Source organism: Hylobates moloch, unplaced genomic scaffold (assembly GCF_009828535.3).
Source record: "Hylobates moloch isolate HMO894 unplaced genomic scaffold, HMol_V3 SCAFFOLD_2, whole genome shotgun sequence".
NCBI lineage: Eukaryota > Metazoa > Chordata > Mammalia > Primates > Hylobatidae > Hylobates > Hylobates moloch.
The window spans coordinates 152,638,346-152,657,170 of record NW_026652277.1 but is presented as its reverse complement, the minus strand read 5'-3'; the positions used below and the strand labels follow the sequence as shown (position 1 = coordinate 152,657,170).

General features: G+C 38.3%; 1 protein-coding gene across 8 annotated transcripts in view; it reads left to right on the top strand.

Annotated features, from left to right (window-relative positions):
• HBS1L (HBS1 like translational GTPase) overlaps positions 1-18,825 on the top strand; it is a 220,996-nt gene that overhangs the window by 164,549 nt on the left and 37,622 nt on the right. For 7 of the 8 annotated variants that reach the window (XM_058435573.1, XM_032159465.2, XM_032159474.2 and 4 more), the window contains 2 exons: positions 1,452-1,552; positions 4,311-4,455. In XM_058435573.1, coding sequence (XP_058291556.1) covers positions 1,452-1,552; positions 4,311-4,455 — 246 coding nt within the window. Of the gene's footprint in view, positions 1-1,451; positions 1,553-4,310; positions 4,456-5,478; positions 6,368-18,825 lie in introns of those variants that run through there. The other variant, XM_032159482.2, reaches the window with a different exon arrangement.

The window sequence follows — 18,825 nt, the reverse complement described above, 5'->3', positions numbered from 1 at the left end:
CCTTAGCTTCATCTTCATAAAGTGAAAGTTTCCATTTATATGATTTCTATAGGCCTCCTTGTAAACTCAAGTGGGAAGAGCTTTGAATTTGTAGTTTCAACTGACATAAGCCTAAAATTCAGCTCTACACACAGCATCATAGCCACATTAAATTGCTTAACCTTTTTGATTTTAATTTTCCTTACATATAAAACATGGAAATAATAGCTAATATATAAGACCCTCAGTTAACTGAATGCTTGCCATGTGCCAGGCACCACTTTAAAATAACATCTGATTTTCCTCATTTCAGTGATAAGGAACCAGAGGCTGGGGATTTTAGGGGTGGGAGATTGTTAAAGAAATTGCCCCAGGCCAGGCGCAATGGGTCATGCCTGTAATCCCAGCACTTGGGGAGGCCGAGGCAGGCGGATCACCTGAGGTCAGGAGTTCGAGACCAGCCTGGCAAACATTGTGAGACCCTGTCTCTACTAAAAGTACAAAAACTAGCTGGGCATGGTGGCATGCACCTGTAATCCCAGCTGCTCTAAGGGCTGAGGCAGGAGAATTGCCTGAACCTGGGAGGTGGAGGTTGCAGTGAGCTGAGATCCCACCACTGCACTCCAGCCTGGGCAGCAGAGCAAGACTTCGCTTCCAAAAAAAAAAAAAGAAAAATAACTTGCCCCAAAGTTCACACAACTAGAGGTAATTTGAACCCAGGTCTATCTGACTTCAGGGCCTACTAAGCTGCTGCATAAATTAAATAGTGCATATAAATCATAAATCATATCATACAATGCTTGTACCCAGTATAGTTAAAAATGTTATTTTCCTTCCTCTTTACCTCTATATTTATTATAATATTTTATTCTTATTCAACAATGAATACATTAATTACTGTGAATATGATATTATCCCCCTCTCTAATTTGTATGAGACAATTCATATTGGTTGAACATCTACCATGGCAGGCACTGTGTCTGATCCTATTTAATTTTCATCACAATGGTATAAAAGCCTACTTATTTTACACTTGAGGAAACTGAGGTACAGACAGAAGAGAAAGAGTTGAGATTCAATCCCAGGTTCTTTCTCTACTACTACTAATAATAAAAATGACAACAACAACATTTGTTCTAAATGACGAATTCTCTTACTTAATCTTTACAACAACCCTAAGATGTTGTTACCCTCCATCTTTACAGAGGAAAAAGCTGACAGGTTATGCACTGAACTAAAGTTGATGCAGTAATTGGTGGGGTAGAAATTTGAAATGCCTCTCATGACTTTTTTCCCCTTAGTGAGTTAAGTAACCACCTGATTAGAATGGTGGGACTTAGAGGAAGCAACTGGAGATCCTGAAAGACTCCAAGCAGTAGCGCTGAATTGAAGATAAATAAGTGTAAGTGCCAAAAGAAAAGGCCAGAGATGCTATGGTAGCAGATTTTTAGTGTTATAATTTTTTGTTTTAGGTGCTGTTACACTACCAAACTGTCAGTGAACCCGCCGTTATTAAACGATTGATTAGTGTCTTAAACAAAAGCACGGGTGAAGTCACAAAGAAAAAGCCTAAGTGAGTGTTTTAATGCAGAAATGATAAACAAGCAATTTAAGCCAATTTTTTAAAGATTAACTCATTTGTGTAGTATTTCTCTTTGTGGTAAGTGAAACCCATTTTTACTTGTTCCGGAAATTATTTTTTTCAAGGACTAGATTAAAACAAACATAAAAACAAGCAAGTATTTAAGCTCTTGTTTAGATATGAATGCTAGATATAATTTCTGTTATGTGTGGTGGTGGAGGACATGAATTATAAGTAAATGTAAATATAAACTTATATATGTATGTACATTTCAAGCCATAGATACTGATGATGTGAAAATAAGGGCATTTTAAAAAATATGTCTAGACACCGGTTCCAAATTTCTACTGCGTGTTTAACTTTCTTGTCACCTCCTTAATAAGATCATTCCCTATGCTAAGCTAAGAAGAAAATAATCTACACACTGTAGTGCCTGCTTTTTTCCCATCTGGAAAGGTTTTTGTTTTTTTTTTTTTGCTCAAAGTCCACCTGGAGCCTTAAGTTGAGGTGATCAGCATCCTGTTGGGCCTGCTGATTAGCATTAATGTCCAGGTCTAGGTGTGACACTTCCCCTTTGGCTACGACAAGATTGGGATTTTTTAAGTACTTCCTCAGAAACTAAGTACGTAAATAAAAACAAAATAGAAGACTAGAGATGAATGTTACAAAATAGATTTCTTGGCCAGGCACAGTGGCTCATGCCTGTAATCCTAGCACTTTGGGAGGCCAAGGTGGGTGGATCGCCTGAGGTCTGGAGTTCGAGACCAGCTTGGCCAACATGGTGAAACCCCCGTCTCTACTAAAAATACAAAAATTAGCTGGGTATGGTGGCTCACACCTGTAATCCCAGCTACTCAGGAGATGGAGGCAGGAGAATCCCTTGAACCCGGTGGGTGGAGGTTGCAGTGAGCAGTGATCACGCCACTGTACTCCAGCCTGGGTGACAGAGTGAAACTCCCTCTCAAAAAAAAAAAAAAGATTTCTTACCCAAATCCAAGTTAAGGCTAATTGCAGTTTGGCTTGGCTGCTTTAGCTTTGGGGTTTTCCTTCCAACTTCTTTTCCAATAACATCCCAAATCCCCTTTTTTCTGTCCTTGGTGTTCCTCATCTTTTACACCTGCAGAAGAGGCCAAACGTGGTTAGTGGGTTGATAGGCTGACTGCAAGTGGAAGAGAAAATCTCACATTGCTCTAGACCCTTGCCTGTTTCTCCGTTAGGAGGAAGGGCTACTTTACCTCTCTCCTAAAGGTAGATCTTTATATTTAACCTGAGTCTTTAGCTTCTGGCGTGAGTGTTTGCCATAATGTTCTGAGAAACATGACATAACTATGACTAACCTTTCTTGAGGACCACTATTTTTTAGGCTGTATTGTGAATGCTTTCACATGATGTATATTCTTAGCAATCCTGTGAAGCATCTAGCAAGTGACACAAAGCTCAAGTGGTAGAGGCAGGATTCTAACCTAGTCAATTGGTTTACATAAATTATATTCTTTTGTTCAGGAGCCAGGTTGTTTGACCCAGACAATTGATACAGAATTTTCAGTCTGAAATTGGCTCATCATATATAATCCTGAGTCTTCCCCTCCATGCTCCCGCTACAAAATCCTAGCTCACTGATGGTAGAGTTTAACATATTCTCGTGTTTGTGTTCCCCGTCACCTTATTTGTAGCTTTATCCTTTTATTTTGCACAACCGTTTGGCCTTTCCCTTTCATTCCTGTTCAGGCATGTTGTAGGCTCTTGATTGCTTTATGCAGAATGGAATTTAATATTCTAGAAACTAAATTAGGAACAAGCCATGTATGTATTAGATGCTCTCCTTCCTAAGGAATGAACTTAAGCCTGAAATTGTCCAAAACCAATATTTGGAATTTTTGGTGTATTTTTTTAGAACCTTCTTTTAGTCTGTCTGCCTCTGAACTAATCTTTCAAAAGGAGAGTTTATGATTTCTGTCCACTATACTTCTAGAGTACATCAAAATTAAATTAGAAAACAACTCCAAAATGTCTCTTTTTAGGTTCTGCCTCTCTCACTAAGTCTGAGCAGGGCCTAGCCTAGAGATTTTTGTTTACTTATTTTTATGAAACCATTTACAGTCTGGTCCATGCCCTGTCTCCCTTCATATTTTACAAGTATCATATTGTGGGAAAGCTACTTATGTGATTTTTGTCCTGAACTCCTGCTGAGGAACTATTATTCCTGTGTGGGGAAAGAGAGAGATTGCTTGATTGATTGAGGGGAATCTTAGCAACAACAGATTGATTGTCCTCTTTACAGATAACTTCCTAATACCCATTCCATAAATTACAGTTTTACTAGGAAAGACATAGGACATTATATTCCTCTTGGTCAATACTTTTTTATAGAAATAAGCATTAGTATAACTTTCTTTATTAGATAATTGAACTCACTTTCTTGAGGGAATGAAAGAAAAAGCATTTCTTTCATGACGAGGGGCCTTAAGCATTTTAGGCTATAGTGGTCCCGTAAGGGATAGAGTTATATTTGGAAGATTGGTAAAAATGAACTACCTAATGTTTCTTAAATCTAGAATTACTCCTCATTTCTTTCAACTAAAGCAGAAAGTCCAAAGACATATATTTTCATTCAAAAAAATATTTTTCTTGTTTTTGAAAGACTCAGTTGATATGTTGGTTAAATGTGAAATATTTGTTTTTCAAGTTGTTATTATTACATTTACTCACCTCTATCATATATTCATTTGTTCTTTTTTTTTCTTAATAGGTTTTTGACTAAAGGCCAGAATGCATTGGTAGAGCTACAGACACAAAGACCAATAGCTCTTGAGCTATATAAAGACTTTAAAGAGCTGGGGAGGTTCATGCTACGTTACGGTGGTTCTACAATAGCTGCTGGTGTTGTCACTGAGGTATTTTATTTTAAAGTGACTCATTATACATCCATAGTTATGATGCCTTTTCTTTTTTACCTTTCAGGAATGAAAGAGAAAGCATTGATGAGGAGAAGCCTTACGCATTTTAGGTTGTAGTGGTCCTTTAAGGGATAGAGTTATATTTGGAAGATTGGTAAAATCTTCAGCGAGATTTTATGCCTTAAAGGAAACACAGTTATGCTACTAGAACAAGAAATTAGAATTTATATTAAATTCTAATTGCTGGAGAAAATAGCCAGAAATGAACCAGAAAATTTCAATGATTTAATTTCTTCTACACTATCATAATTAATACGAATCTTATGAATATTGTATTTTAAAGGTACTTCATTACCCTGCATGATTGTTTTCTGCCTAAAACTAGTTCATTTAATTGGATATAACATAAACTTTAAGTTGCATCAAAAGTGAGTTACACATATCATGAAAAATCTTTAAGTTGCTGAAGCACCAAGAACTCTATATACATAATTTAAGTAAAATACATATGGAAGGCGGTGTGGGGTGGAGGTGAAGAGAACAGCTTTCAGAGTTACACTGCTCATTCGTGTTCTTGTTCCACCAGCTTTTAGCGGCATGAATGCATTTCTCCTTCAATTTACCTCCTTCAGTATAAAAATAGGATAATAGAATCTACCTCCTAGAGTTGTGTTGAAATGAAATGATAACGTGCAAAGCACTCGGCACAGTAGTCGGCACATACAAAGCATCCAATATTAGTAGCTGATATCATCATTGTCATCAACATCACATGTAATCTATCAAGGCATTCTTTCTAAAAGAGCATTCTAAAAATAAGATAGAGTTGTTTGTGGAGAATAATGGAGAGATTATAGTAAATTGCAGAAATAGCACGACTGGGAAAGGAAGAAAGTTGCAGGACAAAGAAAAAGATTTTCTCTTGATATAATAATTCTTTCACTGTAATTTTCCCTTTGTTGTTCTTATAATGTGATTGATTAAATTATAGCAAATATCTTTTTTTTTTTGTTTTAACAGATAAAAGAATGATGGGTCAGAATTTCTACCATGTTTCCAGATCCAGTGAAATAGCTAACCTCTGTTTCAAGAATCCAGTTATTAAGTCAAAGGAACAATGTGCAGTTGGTATTTTTTTAGATGAGAGAGAAAAATTAAAGCTAAAATTAGCTGCAAAGAAGTATTAATAATCACCTCTGCAAAAATTCTAAGTTGCCAACTGGCAAAGAAAGGCTAATGTTAAAAACAACTTTGCCTTTGAAATGTTAGTAAATGGATTTACTTTGCTGAGATTTATGGCAAGTGTCAAAAATAGTATCCGAAGATACTGAATCATCATGAAATGAACTCTACTTCTGGCCAAAGCACAATGTATTTGCAGTTTTCTCTTTTGATTCAATTATACTGCACATGTTTTAAGGAAAAGTAACTTAATTGGGTTTTTCAGGCAGTTGATATTTGACCTAAGCTTTTTTTTTTTTTCAGTTAACGCTAAGAAAAGATTTGGGGAAGGTTATAATAAAGGTATTTTGTGGTGACCACAAGAATGTCCCTCCCCAAACAGGTAAACTTGTGAAAGTTTAATTTGGAATTAGTGGAAGCTGTTCCTTTGAAAGCCAAGATATTATTTAAGTTGTAAAGCCAGCTAATAAAATGCCTTAGTTTGAGCATAATACAAACTGTGTTTTGTTCTTTAGACATTCATGAGATCCTCTAGACATTTATGAGATTCTCTGCCACTAACACTAAATATGATTTAGGGGTTTTGTGGGATCTTTTTCACCTAAGAGTTTCCTAGCTCTGTCACATGAATTCTTTTTTATCCTAATGGCAGATCCAATTTCATCTCATCTATTATTTTAACCATAGCTTGCTTTTCCCATTCTCCTTTTAGAATTACACCTATGATGGCCCTTTCTTTTTTTTTTTTTTTTGAGACGGAGTCTCGCTCTGTCGCCCCGGCGGGAGGGCGGTGGGCCAACTCGGGCCCCCTGGAGCTCCGCCTCCTGGGTTCACGCCATTCTCCTGCCTCAGCCTCTCCGAGTAGCTGGGACTACAGGCGCCCGCCACCACGCCCGGCTAATTTTTTGTATTTTTAGTAGAGACGGGGTTTCACCATGGTCTCGATCTCCTGACCTCGTGATCTGCCCGCCTCGGCCTCCCAAAGTGCTGGGATTACAAGCGTGAGCCACCGCGCCCAGCCGATGGCCCTTTCTTTATCTTGCTTACCTTATAGATTATAAGTCCCCTGTGAGTAAGTAAGAGTCATGTTTTTCTTTAAAGTTTCAACAACAAACCCCAAGGTTTATTTATTTAAAAACAGGTATTCATTGAGGTGCCTTCTGGGTGCAAGGAGCTTTAGAGTAGATTTTGACCTCAGCTGAACCTGGAACTCTGATCTGATAGACTGTTTATGATAAGCTTTTTTTTTATTAGAAAGCAGCGTGATTTGTATATCGATGGCTTAACATATACAACAGCATTTCTTCTTGCACCTTTTCATGAACCTGACATTTTGAACATAAGCAATAACATCCATATGGTAAAGTAGGCAGATAGTACATGTGTTGCTTAGTGAATGATTACCAAGTGAACACACTTGGTATATTTCTTTACCAAAATACATGTGTAGTTGTCACTTCAGATTCACTGAGTTAAGAAAGTTTTATTTATATATTAATATTAATCAGGAATTTAACAGATATATGTGACAGAAATCTAACTTCAAGTGACTTAAGCAGAGAGAAAAATTTTTGAATGACATAACTGAGAACATTAGAGGTAGCTCTAGCTTTGATTCCATTTAGATCGAGCAGCTCACACAATGTTAGCAAGGATTCATCTCCACTCTGCCTTCCCTGGTGCTAGTTTTGCTCTCAAACTCTGTATAGAACTCTTGGCTGGGTGCGGTGCTCACACCTGTAATCAAAACACTTTGGGAGGCTGAGTCAGGAGGATAGCTTGAGCCCAGGAGTTTGAGACCAGCTGAGGCAATATAGTGAGACCTTGTCTCTATGGAAAAAATTTAAAAACAGATTAGCTGGGTGTGGTGCCACATGCCTGTAGTCCCAGCTACTGAGGAGGCTGGGGTGGGAAGATCACTTGAGCCCAGGAGGTCAAGGCTGCAGTGAGCCATGATCACATCACTGCAGTCCAGCCTGGGCAACAGAGCAAGACCTTGTCTTAAAACAAATAAAAAACCTCTTCTGTAATGCCAGGTTCTTGACAAGATGTAATAATTCCACACTTATATCCTCAGATCTCCCATCCAGGGCAAGGACAGACTAAAAGAGCGTATCTTCTCCAGAAGTCCTAGAAACATCTCATCATTGACTATGATTGAGTTTTATTTATTAATACTTCCCTAGGATATCCTGTGTTTGAGTGTGAAGTAAATATCACACAAAGCATATAGCTAACAGTTGTGGGAGGTTTGGAAATTCAGGGTGCTGTTAGGAAAGGGAAATGGATTGGGGTTTAAGGTAGGGGGAGTAAAAACAAGAAACCATCCACTCTGTATATTATATAAGACCATGATCGAATTAAGAATTTTAGTTTACAATTTAGCATAAACAAATAGTAGTAGTAGAAATGAATGCATTTATTCCTTCTCTAAGTGTTTAAGCACAATCTTTTTATTTGCGTTTTATTGATGATTGATTGTGGTTGAAAGGAGTGGTGATATTGTTTCAAGGATCCACTGTGTGAGAAGACTGTTGGCAGTGGAAGGCTCGAGTTAATTAAGTGACAAAGAGGTAGAGCAGGCATGCCCAAGCTTGGTTATGCTCTGATTTCCTCACCGTGTTACTTTCATCCATAATTTATAGTACATCCATTTTGTGTCATTTTGCTTCAGGTATTTCTTGTCCTGACTCTCTTCTTTTTTATAATTTTACTCTTTCTTCACACTAATGACTTTGTCCTCTGACTTTGACTCTTTGTGAGATTCTTCTGAACAGTTAACCTCTAGGATAATGTGGCTTGAACACATCACAGAACCGTGTTTTGATTTGTCAGTATTATTCACACATTCATGACATTTGAGCCTCTCTACTGTGAGAAATGTTTTAGAGACCAGTTTCTAGGCATAGCTATTTTTTTCCCATGAGTATGCAAATCAATAGTTTTAACCATTGTTAAAATGCAATCATAGTGACTTCAGAAAATTTGGAAAATACAGAAAATATAGGGAAGAGTAAACTTAACCCACAGTTCTGTCACCTAAAGGTAACTGCTGCCAGTGTTTTCATGTATTTCTTTTCTGTCTCTCCAATGCATTTTTTTACATAGTTGTGAGCGTTAGCCAAGTTATTTTCATTTTATTATGTAATCAATATTTTTCAATAGAAGTTTTAGAGGTATTTTTTATTGATATAAAAATAACAATTACAGATCCTGATGTACAGAAATTAGTCAAAATTATACAATTTTCAAAAAATCAAGACAAGTAGGCCCAATACAAACTACTGAATCATCTTCTAGTTTCCCTGTAAAATATTTATAGAAATATGTAAGCAGAAAAAACATTCATTCTTTCCTCATCTAATTATGAGCCTGCCATATTCCAGGCACAAGAGAAAGCTCTGGGGCTTGAGTCTTAATAGGGCTGATAGTCCATCCAGGGGACAGGGTATCATAAAGAGATAATTCAAAACTTTAAGACTGGGGGGTAGGTGATGGTAGAAAATTCTGCGGCAAACATTTGTTAATGCCACTCATTTGTTGATGTCATCAAAGATCACCAGGGCATAATTGTAATCAAAATTAGTTTCATTGATGCTTGCTGCAGCAAGAGAGACTGCACACCACTGGGGTCTATAGGTGCTTCTCAGTGGGAAGGTGTAAGGAGGGGCTTGCTAAGAATTTGAGTACATGCAGCTAATTTTAAGGAGGGCTCAAGTGAGCAAGGGTTTCTTCTGGATTGAGCGCTGTCAGAAAGTGGGAGTGATTTTGCAATTGGGTATCTTAATTTTTATGTTGTGGGTGGGAGGAAAGGAAAGAAGCAACTAGTCACCCATGTTAGCCACAAGAAAAGGTTGGCTATTTATGGTTTGCACAGTGACTTTGTTTTTGTCTGTGCTCAGGCATGATTACAGTATCTCATTTTATCCGGATTACAGTGACCTCATCTGATGTTAGAGATTTGAGAATTGTTAATTGTTCAGCAGGAGAACGCCACCGCCTAGTGTGAATGCTAGGTCAGAAGCTGCTTTTTCACACTGAAACCAAGTAAGTTAATAGTGTAAATGTAGGTGTAAAATACAATGCAAAACAAAATAATGAAGTAAGTGAATTAAATTATTGCGCCACTTATGGGGATATGAAATAGGGAAAGAAAAGCATTAAGTTACTTATAGTCCATAAAGGGACTATGTTATTTTGTTATTCTGATAATCCCATAAAACAAAGTTTTAAGAATGTTTACAGTAACCACGAATGGAATTAGTGAAACTATTCATATCAATGCAAAAAAAAAAAAACAAAAAAAAAACAAAAGCAGAGAAACTAAGTCTGTACAGCAAAAGATGGAAAGGAAACAAGAAAATTAAATGAAGATAAAGGTTGTGATTATTACAGTAAATGAAAATAGGTTTTTATCTTTAAAATGTAGGCTCAAACTGCAAAGCTAATGATATGCTATCTACAAAATATTCCTATTTTATAAATAAATAAAACCATAGATTTAAAGAAGAAAGGGCACAGATGTACTGGGGAGACAAAAATAACTGTAATCTGTTGGGTGTCTACCATGTGCCAAACAATTTTCATATACTCATTTAACATGACGTATCTATAATTATATGAGGCAGGTATTATTAACCTCAGTCTATAGATGAGAAGACTAAAGCTCAGAGGGATTACTAAAAACTAGTAAATTATGGAACCATGATTTGAATTTAGATTTAAGTCTGACTGAGGCATGTTCAAAGATACTACACTGCCTCTCCAGAAATCAAGAATAGCAATATTAACACTGGACTAAGAATTTAAAGCAAGTAAAAAAAAATTAAGGTAAGAGAATTTCATATTAATAACAAGTATAATGCACAATAAAACTGTACCAAATGACATAAAAATGCATAATGAAATTTAATAGAAATTAAAAATTAAAGGGCATAGTTACAATTATTGAGGAATTCTCATAGCTCTGCCTTATAGATCATGTAAACAAACAAGGTCATAGAGGACTTAAATAGCAAAGCAGAAAAAAAATGAATATATGTAAAAAATATACTGTTACAAGTTTCCTTCAAGAATTTGATAATCAGCAGTTAACACTGCTCTTGAAGAGTTATGTTATAAAGTGAACTCAGTGGATCAGACTATAGATATGGGAGTTATCTTTCAGGTTTGGAATCATTTAAACAGACTACAGATACTGGAATTACTGGTTACAGAACATAAAATAGCTGGCCAAAATATTTAAATATTTAATATTTCCTTATAAGAGGTGGAAATGTGAGTAAATAAGAGACTATAAAATGACCATGTGTTTTAAAATCAAACATAACGTTTAAGTGTGAAATATATAATTGAAACTAAAAACTATTTAGATTAAACAGATTAGATACAGCCAAAGGAAGAATTAGTAGCTGGAAGCATAGATCAGAGAATTTACCCACAATACAGCACAATAAGATAAAGATATGAATAAGTTCATGTGGAATGGAGACTAGAATGAGAAGGTATATATTACATAAAATTAAAGTTTTAGAAAGTGGGAATACAGAGAATGGATGTACAATATCAAAAAATAAAATAGCTGTAAACTTTTCCAGAACTGATGAAAGACATGAATTCACAAATAGAAGCAATACAACACATTTCAAGGATGGTAAATAAAAAGAAATCCACTTCTAAGTACATTTTAGTGAAACTGCAGAATACCAAAGACAAAGATTCTAAAATTGGTCAGAGAGAAAAGTCAAATCTACAAAGGAACAGGAATTAACAACAAAATGGAAAACAAAAATAGCAAGATATCTGCAAAGATTTAAAGAAGGTTTGTGCCATTCATAAGAGGGCTTAGTTATCCATGGAATCTTGAGAAAGGTTCACAGCAACAAATGCTACTCATTCAAAGCCCTGTCTCTCAGTCTGTTCGAGCTGCTATAGCAAAATACCCTAAACTGGGTAATTTATAATAACAGCCATTTATGTCTTAACATTCTAGAGGCTGGGAATTCCAAGATCAAGACACCAACAGATGTGGTGTCTGGTGAGGGCTCTCTGCTTTAAACATGACGTCTCTTGCTGTGTCCTTACATGGCAGAAGGGACAAACACCGTGTTCGCACGAGGCAGAAGAGCTGAAGGGATAAACTTGCTCCCTCAAGCGCTTTTATGAGGACATTAATCTCCTGCATGAGGATGGAGCCCTCATGGCCCAATCTTGTAATTAAAAGGTCTCAACTCTTAATACTGTTATATTGGGAATTAAATTTCATCATGAATTTTGCAAGGACATAAATATTCAAATGATTGCACTCTGTCCAGAAAGGAAAGACTTCCTGGCTCCCTTGGCCAGGCCAGGCCCAATTAGAGGATAAATACATAACTCTGAGATAGATTCAAATACTGTTGAATTTTGATTTGTCTAATGTCTCTTCTGGTTCCTTGTTGGTCCTTTAACTTTTACTGAACTGCATAAGTGCTGCTGAAGGTAAGAATAAATGTGCTGAAGTTTGATTATTTGGCAATTCAAGTAGTTTAATTAGAGGAAGGGAATGTGCCAAGAATGAGGACACAAGAATCTGTGGGTTTTCTGATATACTTCTCATAGTATATAAATAAATTAGAATTTGAGTGTTAAATATTAACCTCTTGAGTTTAGTTAAATGAGCCTATTCTCAGTATATTGACAAATTCAGATCCCAAAGCCTATAAGCCAGATATTGAACCATGGTAATTTCAGCAAAATACTGTTGATGTCCCAGAGAGCCTCCTGTGTGACAGCATACTGACATTTTCATCTGAGGAGTTTTACCTTGGCTAGGCTTATTTCCTTAAACACCTTCTAAAATGTTGATTTACAAAAATTGAGTGTATTCTTAGTGATGAAGAAAACCCCAGGTTATCAAAAGCATAATACTCAAAAGTTCTATATATTAAAATGAGTTTTTAGAAATACCTTAGTCATGGGACATATAAAAGACACTTTTCTAAATAACCTAATGAAGAAAATTTAAGATTATTTTCAAAAATGAAAATGAGACTACTTATTAAAGCTTCAGATAGCTTTATACGCATGATGGTTTTCTCTTTGTTTTGGCTACCAGGAAGCTGACAGCCAAATTTGAGGCCCCAAAGTGTACAGGATCTTAGGCATTTTGTAAACTACCTGTATACCTGGCTTTATCTTGTTTGCAAGCACTTATTTTTCATTCTTCCTAATATTTTCTCCCCCACAACCTATTATAATGTATGTATTTTTATTTCTGTAAGTCATCTCAAGTCATTTGTGGAATACAAAGTAATAGAAATAAATCAGCAAAGTAAAAATTTTTTAAAATGTGTGTAATACATATACCTGTGTATTACATGTGTATACAACAAATATATTTTACATATATGCATGTGTATATGTGTATATATTTGTATGTAATGGAAAGAAATCAGTATATCCTTAAATATTTTTTACTATAAGCCTGTGGGAAAACTAACTAAATAAACATTTAACTAAAAAACCTAGAAAAGAAACAGAATGACTGTCCTTAGGAAATACACCTTTGAGTCCATACCAGTATGAATAAATGATTGAATAAATAAAGGGAGGTTGAATAAATAAGAAAGGGGAAATGAAGAGACAAATCTCTTTTGTAAAAGCATTTCAAATAATTTATGTAGATACTTTGCCTTCATGGAGGTAGAACATAACACTCCCCTCCTCATGTGTGGGGCTGAGCATAGTGACTTCTTTCCAAAGAGTACGGTATGGAAAAGGAGTGAAAAGAATTTTATAATGGAAAAACCTGACAAGTACTACTTCAGCCAGGTGATCAAGGTTAACATCAAGAGTGACGTCATGTTGATTATATATAATGATATATACCTATGTATAATAATGTGGTGAAGATGGCACTTTTTCTCTTTGATCTTCCTCTTAAAAACTCACAACACCACTCTAATCATGAGAAAAACATCAGGCAAATTTTAACAGAGGAGCATCCTACAAAATTCTTGGCCAAGACTCATTAAAACTGTGAAGGTCATCAAACAAAAGAAAAATCTGAGAAACTCATTGCCATGAGGACCTAAGGAGACATAAGGAAATGTAATGTGGTGTCATGAGTGGGATCCTGTACCAAAGACATTAGGTAAAAACTAAGGAAATATCAATAAATTACGGAGTTTAGTTAAGAATGTATCACTACTGGTTCCTTAATTGTGGCAAATGTACTGTTCTAGAATAAGATGTTCATATTGGGGGGAAACTGGCTGCAGTATTTCTATAAATATAAAACTGTTCTAAATCATAGTCTTTAAATTTTTGTTATAGTATTTAATACAAGCAAAAGCACATTTGTATTTAATATGTAGATCAAAAACAATTAAGAAAACCCCATAAACTGTTCCCTCTACTAATGATTAGAACATTAGCAATAAGTGCCATTGAAGCTATCCTAATCTATCATAGCCTTTCCCCAGCCCTGACTGGGGATTTTAACATTTCCCTTCTTTAAAAACATTTTTTTTGTTAATTGTTTATGTGGTATGAGTAATATGTTCATGATATGAGTTAAGAGTCCACTTCCTTTTCTGTTATGAATATTTTGGAAAATATTTCAAATAAATGAAAAGTTCTAAGTCCAACAGAAACAATTTTTTTCCTAAACCATGTTGCCACATGATGTCCCATCACTACTGAATTGAATATCAGTTTCCTACAAAGTATTCTCCACAGGTCGGGTGCAGTGGCTCACACCTGTATTCCCAGCACTTTGGGAGTTCAAGACCAGGAGAATGCTTGAGTCCAGGAGTTAAGACCAGCCTGGGCAACATAGTGAGACCCTGTCGCTACAAAAAATTATAAAAAAAATAGCCAGTCATGGTAGTGCATGACTGTAATTCCAGCTACTTGGGAGGCTGAGGTGGGAGGATTGCCTGACACCAAGAGATGGAGGCTGTAGTGAGCCATGTTTGTGCCACTGCATTCCAGCCTGGGTGACAGAGTGAGACTATCTATCTATCTATCTATCTATCTATCTATCTATCTATCTATCTATCTATCTATCTATCTTCTGCACAACCACAATAATCAAAATCAAGAAATTAACATGTATAGATCACAGCTATTCAACCAGCCTCTATTAACATTTCATCAATTGAAGCAAAAATGTCTCTAACCCCACTTTGTTCCTGCTATAGGGAGGACGAGGCTATTCTCTGACTCATCTTGGAGCCCTGCTGTCTAGGGGTTGGGGAAATCCCACGCTCAGCCCCACTCCCACTACCCTAGTTCTTCAGTGGATGGAGAATTGTTGAGAACATTACCTTAACTTTTCTGGCTCAGCATCCAGCAGAGGGTCTCACTGTCACCCAGGCTGGAGTGCAGTGAGCAATGATTGTGCCACTGCACGATCACAGTTCACAGCAGCCTTGACCGCCCGGAGCTCAAGTGATCCACCTTAGCCTCCCAAGTAGCTGGGACTACAAGCATGCACCACCACACCCGGCTAATTTTTTTCTATTTTTTTTATAGACATAGGGGTCTCACTTTGTTGCCCGGGCTGGTCTCAAACTCCTGGGCTCAAGTGATCCTTCCACCTCAGGCCTCCCAAAGTTCTAGGATTACAGACGTGAGCCACCATGCCTGGCATTAAACAATCCACTTCAAGATACAGAGTCTTTTTCTGAAAGACTCCTGTTTGTGTTGCCCCTGAATCTCACATGCCATAGGGAAATTTTATCTCCACTTTGTTGTTCCTGGCACCTTAACAGAGAGTTAATGTAGATTTCTGGGTACCTATTCTGCCTAATGCTGATCCCTGTTCAGCTATATACTGGGCAAGTCTTTGCATCTGTCCTTTGTTCTTGATCCCAGAATGAAAGTCTAGGCAACCAGGGCTTCCTCCCAGGGTAAACAAATAAGCAGTGAGATCCCTGGCTTCATTCCTGGTCAATTGTATACATGGCCCAAGAAGCCCATGTTATAAGCCCTGCACCTCTTCTATTCTAGATATGCCTGAAAACATGTTGGTAAATCTCTTGGATGATAAGAAGTGGTGCCTGGCCAAGTAAAACCCTTCCTGTGAAAATCAGTTCCTAAAAATCTTTCCCTTGGTCAAACTGGATCTGACCACAGAGTTAGGAAGCCTGGAGGATCTGCTGCTGCATGGGAGTTGAGAGTGAGGGAGTCTCATACCTTGTACGTTTTGAAAAGAAAAACAATGCCAGTTACACCCATTATAAGATATTGTGAGTCAGAATCATTTCTGTAGTCCACTTTGCTGAGCAATTTTTTCCACTTAGTATATTTGGTGTAAGGTATTATTTTCTCTGATTATCCTTGGCCATTTGGCCCAGAACACCTGCATCTTAATTGATCCCAATGTCTGATCCTCCACAAGTGTCCAGTCACAAATATCAATCAAGGGACCATGGAGTCAGATGGTAGCTGCTTCCACAGTTCGTGGCCTTTGTAATACCAATTCGATACCCCTTAACTGGGTTTAAGTTTTGTCATCTTAGCACTGTTTCCATACTGGAGGAGGTGTACACCTTCGCCCTGGAGGCTCTTACCTTCCTCCACTGACCACGGCTTTTAAGTCTTGCCTCTGAGCTGGGCACTGGACTTTCACCTCCTTGGTTAGAGAAGTAGGCTAGGATTGCATCATTAACATGGTATGTCGCACCCGTCAGGCCCCACGCATTTGGCCATGCCCTTTTGGAGGAAAAGAGCCATGTCTCCTCACAGAGGGCTCTATTCCTGTCTAGATATGGGATCAGTGCCCAGGGACTGGTATCTGCAAGATAGCATCCATGAGAAATTTTGAAATTTTAGCCAACTAAAGTTATATGCCTGCTAAGAAGGGTAGGATTGTTTATGCTGTGATTGGTTAGAAATTGACCCCCAAAGTGGCATAGGAAAACACATGGTTATTTCATGCTAATTATCACCACATAATAAAACTGTACTCCATAGAGTGACTCAGCAGTCCAGGCTGACAGAGGTTCTCCATCCTGTACCTGCCACCTGGAACACACAGCCTTCTTGGTCTACATGGAAGTGGGAGAGACAGTGGACAGATCCCAGCAGGCTTGGCTTTTACTCAAAGACCCCGACCAGAACTATCCAAACAGCCCCACCTCATTGCAAAGGGGCTGAGGAGTACTCAGGAGGAGAACTGTATGTTAGAGAACATTAGGGGTGGCCACCACAGGGGGCACCTAGCATTTTCTCCAAAATGGCTGAGTTTAATATAAGCATACGTGTTAAGGTCTTATCTGTTCACACTTGAAACAGAATCCCATATACATACTTCTTGAATTTCTCTCTTATACATTGTTCCTCTCCTCACCCAGTTTTTCTAGCCTTCAGCTCTATCTCTTGGGGGATCCTGCAACCATCCATCATCCCAAGACAGTGGTCCCATTCTGAGCGCTAACCTTGGAGAGCAAGGGCACGTCCCCAGATTCCTCAGAGTGGAGCACATGCAACCAAAGAAACCTCTGGTGTTTCATATTGATAACCTTGCACAGGATAATTCTGATGTGTGATTGTGCACAGTACTTCCTCCTAGGAGTGAGGCTAAGAAGACTGGGGTTTGAGGGGGTGGCAGATGGGCAAGAGAACAACATCCTGCCACATATAAGTGAGGGTATTTATTCCTATAACAACAGCACTTTCATTTTCATTCATTCTGTGTAACATTTTCAGTAGGAGAGAAGGATTATAGAGGAGAGGACAGAGGCCAGAGAGCCAGAGAAGGTTCTTTTAAATTTTTGTTTATTATATTATTTTGTTTATATGATGTTATATTGGAGAAAGGAGTTCATTTAAAGGCTGAAAGTGCCAGGAGAGAGGAGAAGAACGAATAGATGATAATCCAGTGAGCAAGTTTCTTGTGGAGACAGAAGGAAAATGACGCCCCAGAACAGGTATTTATTTGGCCTGGAATTACCATCTTGTCTGTCTTTTAACTTCCTCTCCATGCTTCTGTATCCATCCTCCCCTATCCTTCGCCAAATGAATGAACTCTCATGGCTTCATTTCACTCATAGGGAACTCTCCGTTCCCCATCCTGTGTTTCTCCTGAGTCTAGCGTACCCCTCCCAGCTGCCTCATGCTACCGTGCTGTGATTTTTGTTTACCACTATGGGTAGTTCAGAACTCCAGTACACCTGGGGCACCCTAAATCAGGATTGCCTCTCCCCTTTTAAAGAGAGTAACTTTTGCTCTATTAGATAAAAACACCCTATTCTCTTTTGTAATATTCTAGAGCAACTAGTTCTCTTAGAATATTAGTATACTTAATACCTCCAATTTATAATTTTTTCTCAGTTGCACTCAAGGTCTTGAGTCCCCTGTCCTCACCGTGCAGGACCTGGCAGTGAATCCACCCCTTGGGATGTGGTGGGGGGTAGATTCTGTTACCGCAAATGGGAGTATGCTTCACCCATGGGTCAGAGTGGTGTTACAGGTATATGGTAAGAACAGATCTGCATTCAGCAGGACACACTGGCAAGCAGATGGAGCCAGCCAGAAGAATTCAGGAGCAGGTGATACCCACACATCCGGTGAAGCAGGTAGAACTACCTGGAAGTAGGTTCTCAGCCACTAGGCCCAGATACAGGATTTTGTGTCTCTTCAAGGGAAACCAACAGGAGAAACATTGGTGCCAAGCTTAGAGAAAAGGCCTTGAGGGCATGTCAGAGCTCTGGTATCAGGACTGGGGTCAACAGACATGGCCAGACTCTGAGTGAGGCCCATGCTCTGTCCTCCAGGGTGAAAGTCTCTTCCAGCTCAGCTGAGCTCTGGTTGCAGGGTCATCTCTGTGGTTGACCTGCAGGTGGGGATCAAATGGTTGCTTTGTGGACAGAAAAGGGCTGACAGGACAGAGCGGGAAGGGAGGGAAGGCCCAGTACATTGTGAAAAACCAGCGAGGCTGGACGCGGTGGCTCATGCATGTAATCCCAGCACTTTGGGAGGCCAAGGAGGGCGAATCACTTGAGGTCAGAAGTTTGAGACCAGCCTGACTAACATGGTGAAACCCCATCTCTACTAAAAATACAAAATTAGCCGGGCGTGGTGGCATGCGCCTGTAATCCCAGCTACTCGGGAAGCTGAGGCAGGAGAATCACTTGAACCCAGGAAGCGGAGATTGCTGTGAGCTGAGATCGTGCCATTGCACTCCAGCCTGGGCAA